Raw genomic sequence first — 6,239 nt, 5'->3', positions numbered from 1 at the left:
ACTCCTAAAGAATCTAGTTCATCCAAAAAGGTACCAGTGAATAACAAGGCCAGAGCCTTGGTACAAAAAAGTGAGGCTAAGGATGCTGAGATTGAAAGGCTGAAGAAAAGGTTGGTTGAGATGGAGACTAAGAGAGATGCTCTAAGAACTAAGCTGGTAAGAGAAAAATAGAAGAATGATGGCATTCTTCAAGGTGTGTTGAAACTTCTCCAAGTTAAAAACCAAGCACCTAGTTCTTCCCATCCTTAAGCCTCCTAGCCTAGTGTAGATTAACCAGTGACCCAGTTCGGGATTTTTTCTTCCTTTTGCTCATGTTTTCAGTATTTTTATTTCTTCTTATGATTTGTGGTAGAATCTTATCAATCATCAATGAAATTCACTCTCTTTTGCTCTAACTGTTTGTTTATATTTCTTTGATGGTTAAAATTATTAGCTTGATCTATGATGATTAATCAATGATTTCATTTGAAGTAGCCTCAGTGACCATGAGTAAGCTTTAAAATATGGTTATCTCACATTTTTTATGCAACTTTTCGATGATGCCAAAAGGGGGGAAAAGGTTGTGCTTTAAACAAGTGATATTTATAACCTAATGTATCCGATCCTTGATGATAAGTGATAAAAAGGAAAAATGTTTCTAATATTGTGTTGATGTTGAGCTAAGTTGAAACAGGGGCTAATCTTATGAAAAGCACAGAGTTTGTCATCATCAAAAAGGGGGAATTTGTTGGCCCAAGTAAAGGTTAGTTTTGAAGATTGACAAAGGAACTCAGGATGAACCAGGTCCATCCCTCAGGTGCAAAAAATGAGCAGATTCGAGCATGTGGGTTGCACGTGAAGGAGATAAGCTTAACATGGTGAATATAATATCTCCTGATCGAAAAGGTTGCATAATTGATAAGGAAAAGGACTCCTTAATCAAAGAGAACACTATCCAAGATAGGGAAGGAGTTAGAAGTTGAAATCAACTAGAACTCTTCCACCAAGGAAGAGTTGCATCAGAACTCTAGTTATTTCTTCATCTACTAACTCTATAAATTGCAGGATGTTCTCACATTACAGGTGTTGCACAAAAACGCAGAAGTTAAACGTGAATTGGAAGCAAAATAACAACACTTTTTACAAGCAGTTCGTGTGTGATTCAAGTGTGCAAACCTGAAGCTACATGAACCAGATTGAAGAACCATCTCCATAAATAGTTTTATGTGTCTTTCTTTATTTCTAGTTCAATTGTAGTAGGTGTTTTTATATTGTACTTTTCAACTTTATCTAGAAGTAACTGTAATAGGTACTTTGAGTATTAAAGTTAGAGTTAACTTGAAGTTGTTGCAATAGTTAGAGGCCGGTTGCTACAAAGGGATTAGAGGTAATCCTTAGGTTTACAAAGAGTTTTGTAAATGCTGTTTTGGCTCAGTGATTTAGTGAAGTGTTGGGAAAAATCCTACTGAGTATTAGGTCGTGGTTTTTTCACCTTTTGAGCCGGGTGTTTTCCATGTAAAAATATTTGTGTTCTTTACTTTCTATATTTATTATTCCGCAACAGTAGTAGTTGGAACACATTGAAGAACCATGTCCTTCCATAAACACTTTAAGCGAAAAATTGGTCACTACACAAATCACTCCCCCCTTTTGTGTGGTATTGATGTTTAGAACATCAGCAAGGAACTTCTTGATGTCGTGATACTAAGGTTTACCATCTGGTTCTTCATTCACATGTAAGCAATAAGCATGTTGATCCTTGATTTCTATCTCGACCGAGTCGATATAGTTCTTATCTAGATGCTGAATCATGGATGATAAGGTTGTAAGGGCATCTGCAAACTCATTCTGAATTTTGGGGGCATGCCTGAACTCTATCTTCGGGAACTCCTTGCACAGTTGCTTTAAGCAGTGTAGGTACGACAGTATCTTGACATTCTTAGTTGACCATTCTCCTTGGACTTGGTGTATCAGCAAATCGAAATCTCCTATGACCAAAAGTTCTTTGATGTTCATATCGACTGCCATTTTGATTCCAAGGATGCATGCCTCGTGTTCTGCCATATTATTAGTACATGAGAATCTTATATTTGCCGATGCTGGATAGTGTTTCAAAATCAGGACTGCCCCAATCCTGACTCCTTTGAAGTTTGTTGCTCCATCAAAAAACATTCTCCATACAGGGTATAATTCTGCAATATCCTCCTTGCCAAATAGTACTTCTTTATCGGGGAAATATGTGGTAAGCGGTACGTAATCCCCATCCACTAGATTCTAAACGAGGTGGTCGGCTAAAGTTTGTCCTTTGATAGCCTTCTGTGTTATGTACACAATGTCAAATTCACTGAAGAGAATTTTCCATTTAGCTAGCTTTCCGTTAGGCATTGGCTTCTGAAAAATGTACTTGAGCGGGTCGAGATGAGATATCAAATGTGTGGTGTATGTTGACATGTAATGCCTTAGCTTCTAAGAAATCCAAGTCAGAGCACAACAAGTGCGTTCTATCAAAGTATATTTGGCCTCGCATGGTGTTAACTTCTTGCTTATGTAGTAGATGGCCTGATCCTTTCTCCCAGTGTCGTCATGCGGCCCCAATATGAAGCTGAAGGCATTGTCCAAGGTTGACAAATAGAGCAACAATGGTTTCCCCGGTTCTGGAGGAACCAACACTGGTTTGTTTGAAAGATACTCTTTGATTCTGTCGAAGACTTTTTGGCAATCCTCTATCCATTTCGTGGCAGCATCCTTCTTTAGCAGTTTAAAAATGGGTTCACATATTACTGTGGGCTGGGCTATGAAGCGACTAATGTAATTCAATCTTCCCAAGAAACTCATGACATCTTGCTTGCTCTTTGGTGGTGGTAATTCCTAGATGGCCTTGATTTTTGATAGGTCCAGTTCTATCCTGTTCTTGCTTACAATAAAACCCAATAGTTTTCCAGCATGGACTCCGAACGCACACTTTGTTGGATTCAGCTTCAAATTGTACCTTCGCAGGGTTCGAAAAATTCCCTCAAGTCATCCAAGTGCTCTAAACTCTTTCAAGATTTTATGATGACATCATCAACATACACTTCAATCTCCTTATGAATCATGTCGTGGAAAAGGGTTGTCATGGCCCTTATGTAACTGGCATCAACGTTCTTGAGACCGAAAAGCATAACCCTATAGTAGTAGACTCCCTAGGGCATGGTGAAAGATGTCTTTTTTGCATCCTCCTCGTTCATTAAGATGTGATGGTACCGAGCAAAACAATCCTCAAACGATTGCAGTTCATGCTTCCTACAATTGCCGATGAGAATACGGATATTTGGTAAGGGGAAATCATCATTTGGACTAGCTTTGTTGAGATCCCGATAATCCACACATATTTTAATCTTTCCATCTTTTTGGGCACTGGGACGATGTTTCCAACTAGATTGGATATTTGGTGACCCTTATTACATTTGCTAATATTTGTTTGGTCACCTCTTCCTTTATCCTCAGACATAAATCAGGTTTGAACTTCCTGGGCTTCTACTAGACCAACAGTCTGGTAGGGTTAGTAGGTAGTTGATGTGAGGAAAGGTCGGTGCTTAATCCTGGCATGTCATCATAGGACTATGTGAACACGTCGGCATATTATCGTAGGACCTCAATCATTTTTTCCTTCTGGTCGTCTTCTAGGTGAATGTTGATTCTAGTTTCTTTCACGTCTTCTTCGCTTCCAAGATTGACTACTTCCATTTCTTCGAGGTTGGGCTTCTTCTAACTCTCCAGCTGTTCAATCTCTTATAGGAGATTATCTGGTATCATACTATCGTCATATTCCTCGTATCCGGATCGTGGCCTCAACAATTTCATTACATGTCATAATCGCGGAATGCGGTTTTTTATCGGTTTGATTACTGAGAAGAAAAGATAGGTATAAATAAAGCACTAAAATAAATTTGTGATATTTAGGAAAATGTTTCTTTTTATTTCATCAAAAAGGGAACGTCTTAAGCGTTCGCAAGAGGCAAATGACAAAAATTGTATAGACACAGTACATGCCTCAATTGACTGTGGTCTTTCAACAGAAAAGTTTTACACTTCCATACTACCAAGACTCCTGGAGAACCAAAGATGGACTGGTTGTCCAATTCTGCAGTTCTCCTCCTAGTTCGACATCCCTGATGGTCAGTGTTTTGATGTCAGTTCTTTCACAGCATCCTTCAATAATATTCACGAACAGCTTCCCCATCCCGTCGATGATATCATCTTCAAGTGTTGAACTCTGTCCCAAACTTGCAACATGCTCTGGCACAAAAACCTTTTTCCCGGAGCTAACGGTGCGAGTTTTCCTTTCTGGAGGCTAATATCCTATGCCAGCCCTTCCTTTCTATCCATTGTGTTCAATTGGATCTGTGATTCTATTTGATCCCAATCTTGTTCCTGGCCTGTATACATATTTCATCATCCCCCTCATGGGCATCTTGGGTCTGTACGATGATTGCATTCCCAAATTATGTTCAGTCTTCTCCACCTCAGTAGCCTACATGATTTCTACAATGTGGAAGGCAACTTTGTCTAGCCCCTCAATGAATGGGACAACATACTCCAAATAGGCGGAGTGACCCCACTCACCGTGGACCACGATCTCCTGGCATCCCCACTTGAATTTTATGCATTGATGCAAGGTAGATGGCATAGCCCCTACCATATGTATCCAGGTCCTGCCTAGCTGCAAATTATAAGAAGAGGAGATGTCCATCACTTGAAATAACACTGGAAAGTCGACCGGACCAATTTGCAATGCTAGATAAATTTCCCCAATAACATCCTTTTGTGAACCATCAAAGGCTCTCACCCTTACGTGGCTTTCCTTGACCTCCCTCAAATGAATTCCCAACTCCCACAAGGTAGAGAGCGGACAAATTCTGACTCCTGATCCTCCATCAACCAACACTCGGGATACCACTTTGTTCCCGCATTTAAGAGTGATGTGAAGAGCCTTTTTGTGACTTGCGGCTTCGACAGGAAGTTTGTCTCTTCTAAAAGTGATCATGTTTGCTTCTACCATTTTCCAAATTATAGCGGTCAATGCCTCACTGGTGGTGTTACTTAGTACACTTGCCCCGCTTAGTATTTTCAATAAAGCGTCCTTATGTCTGTCAGAGGTCATCAGTAAATCCATGATGGATATCTGCACTAGAGTTTTCTTTAACTGTTCTTCCACATAATACTCTTTACTCGACATCCTTTTCCAAAACTCTGTGGCTTCTGGGTCTGTTATGTTCCTCCTTGGAATTTGTTCTCTCCCCGGATTCCCTCTATTGACCTCTTTAGGGGCGTAGCATCTCCCAGACCTAGTCATACCATGGGCTACAATAGTGTCTATCATTTTGGCCTTTCCCTTTTGCTGATAGGCCCATGGGATGGTTTTGTATTCCTGATCTTCTTCACCCAGAGTAATATCGGCATGTTATTACAGATAGGTTTGAACTTTCACTGTATGACTTAGATATACTATAATGATTACAGCCTTTTGAGGAAGGATCCTTTCGGTTTCTGCCCTATAGTGACAATAGTTCCCTTCAGGTCATATTCTTCATATAATGTGATCATGTTGGCTCCATGGTTTTGATTATTTGGCAATGTGTTGCAATTCACATTAGGCGATACTGGCGTGCACTGGATGGCTCCGCCCTTGATCAAGGTTTAAATTTCATTTTTCAACTTGAAACGGTCTTCAGTGTCGTTCCCTGGTATATTGGAATGATACACGCATCTCTTAGTGGCATCAAAATATTTGGATGGATGTTCAGGAGCCCTTCCCTCAATTGGGTGTATCAATCCTGATCTTCTCAACCTTTCAAATAATAGGGCCAAAGGCTCAAAAATTGGGCTATATTCTGGACCCCCTCTTTAAAGTTGGGATAAGGACATGGTGCATACATATGTCAGTTTTGGTGAGTAGTGGTTTGGACATGAGCATATGGTCGTTATGGGTTTTGGTTGTTGTTATCTCGAGGAGGATTGTATTATGGTTGAGGGTGGTAGTATGGTTAGGTATTATAGTCTAGAGCATAAGTGGGTGGTGGTGAGTGGTTGTTCGGCGAGTACGAGGTGATTCTATGAGATGGGTTAGTTTGATAGTAGGGGACGACTGCTGAGACCTCTTGTTTCTTTTTCTTTCTACTACTGATCGATCCTGACTGGATGGCCTTGCTGGCCGCTTACAGTGCTGCCATAGATTACACCTTACCCGATTTTATGCCCTTTTCTAGGAAATCTCCCAT

At 40.3% G+C, this 6,239-nt stretch overlaps 1 protein-coding gene across 1 annotated transcript; it reads right to left on the bottom strand.

The window, feature by feature from the left end:
- Window positions 1-1,683: 1,683 nt before the first annotated feature.
- On the bottom strand, window positions 1,684-2,151 carry LOC138872912 (uncharacterized). Its single transcript, XM_070151332.1, has one exon. The coding sequence runs from the start codon at window positions 2,149-2,151 to the stop codon at window positions 1,684-1,686; it is 468 nt and encodes a 155-aa protein (XP_070007433.1).
- Between the last annotated feature and the right edge of the window lie 4,088 nt (window positions 2,152-6,239).

Source organism: Nicotiana sylvestris, chromosome 7 (genome assembly GCF_000393655.2).
Source record: "Nicotiana sylvestris chromosome 7, ASM39365v2, whole genome shotgun sequence".
Lineage (NCBI taxonomy): Eukaryota > Viridiplantae > Streptophyta > Magnoliopsida > Solanales > Solanaceae > Nicotiana > Nicotiana sylvestris.
Note: the sequence above shows the minus strand (reverse complement) of the source record. Positions and strands in the feature narration are given on the sequence as shown.

Excerpts from the sequence above, each read along its gene's own strand:
- LOC138872912 (XM_070151332.1), bottom strand. The coding sequence starts at position 2,151 with ATGTTTTTTGATGGAGCAACAAACTTCAAAGGAGTCAGGATTGGGGCA.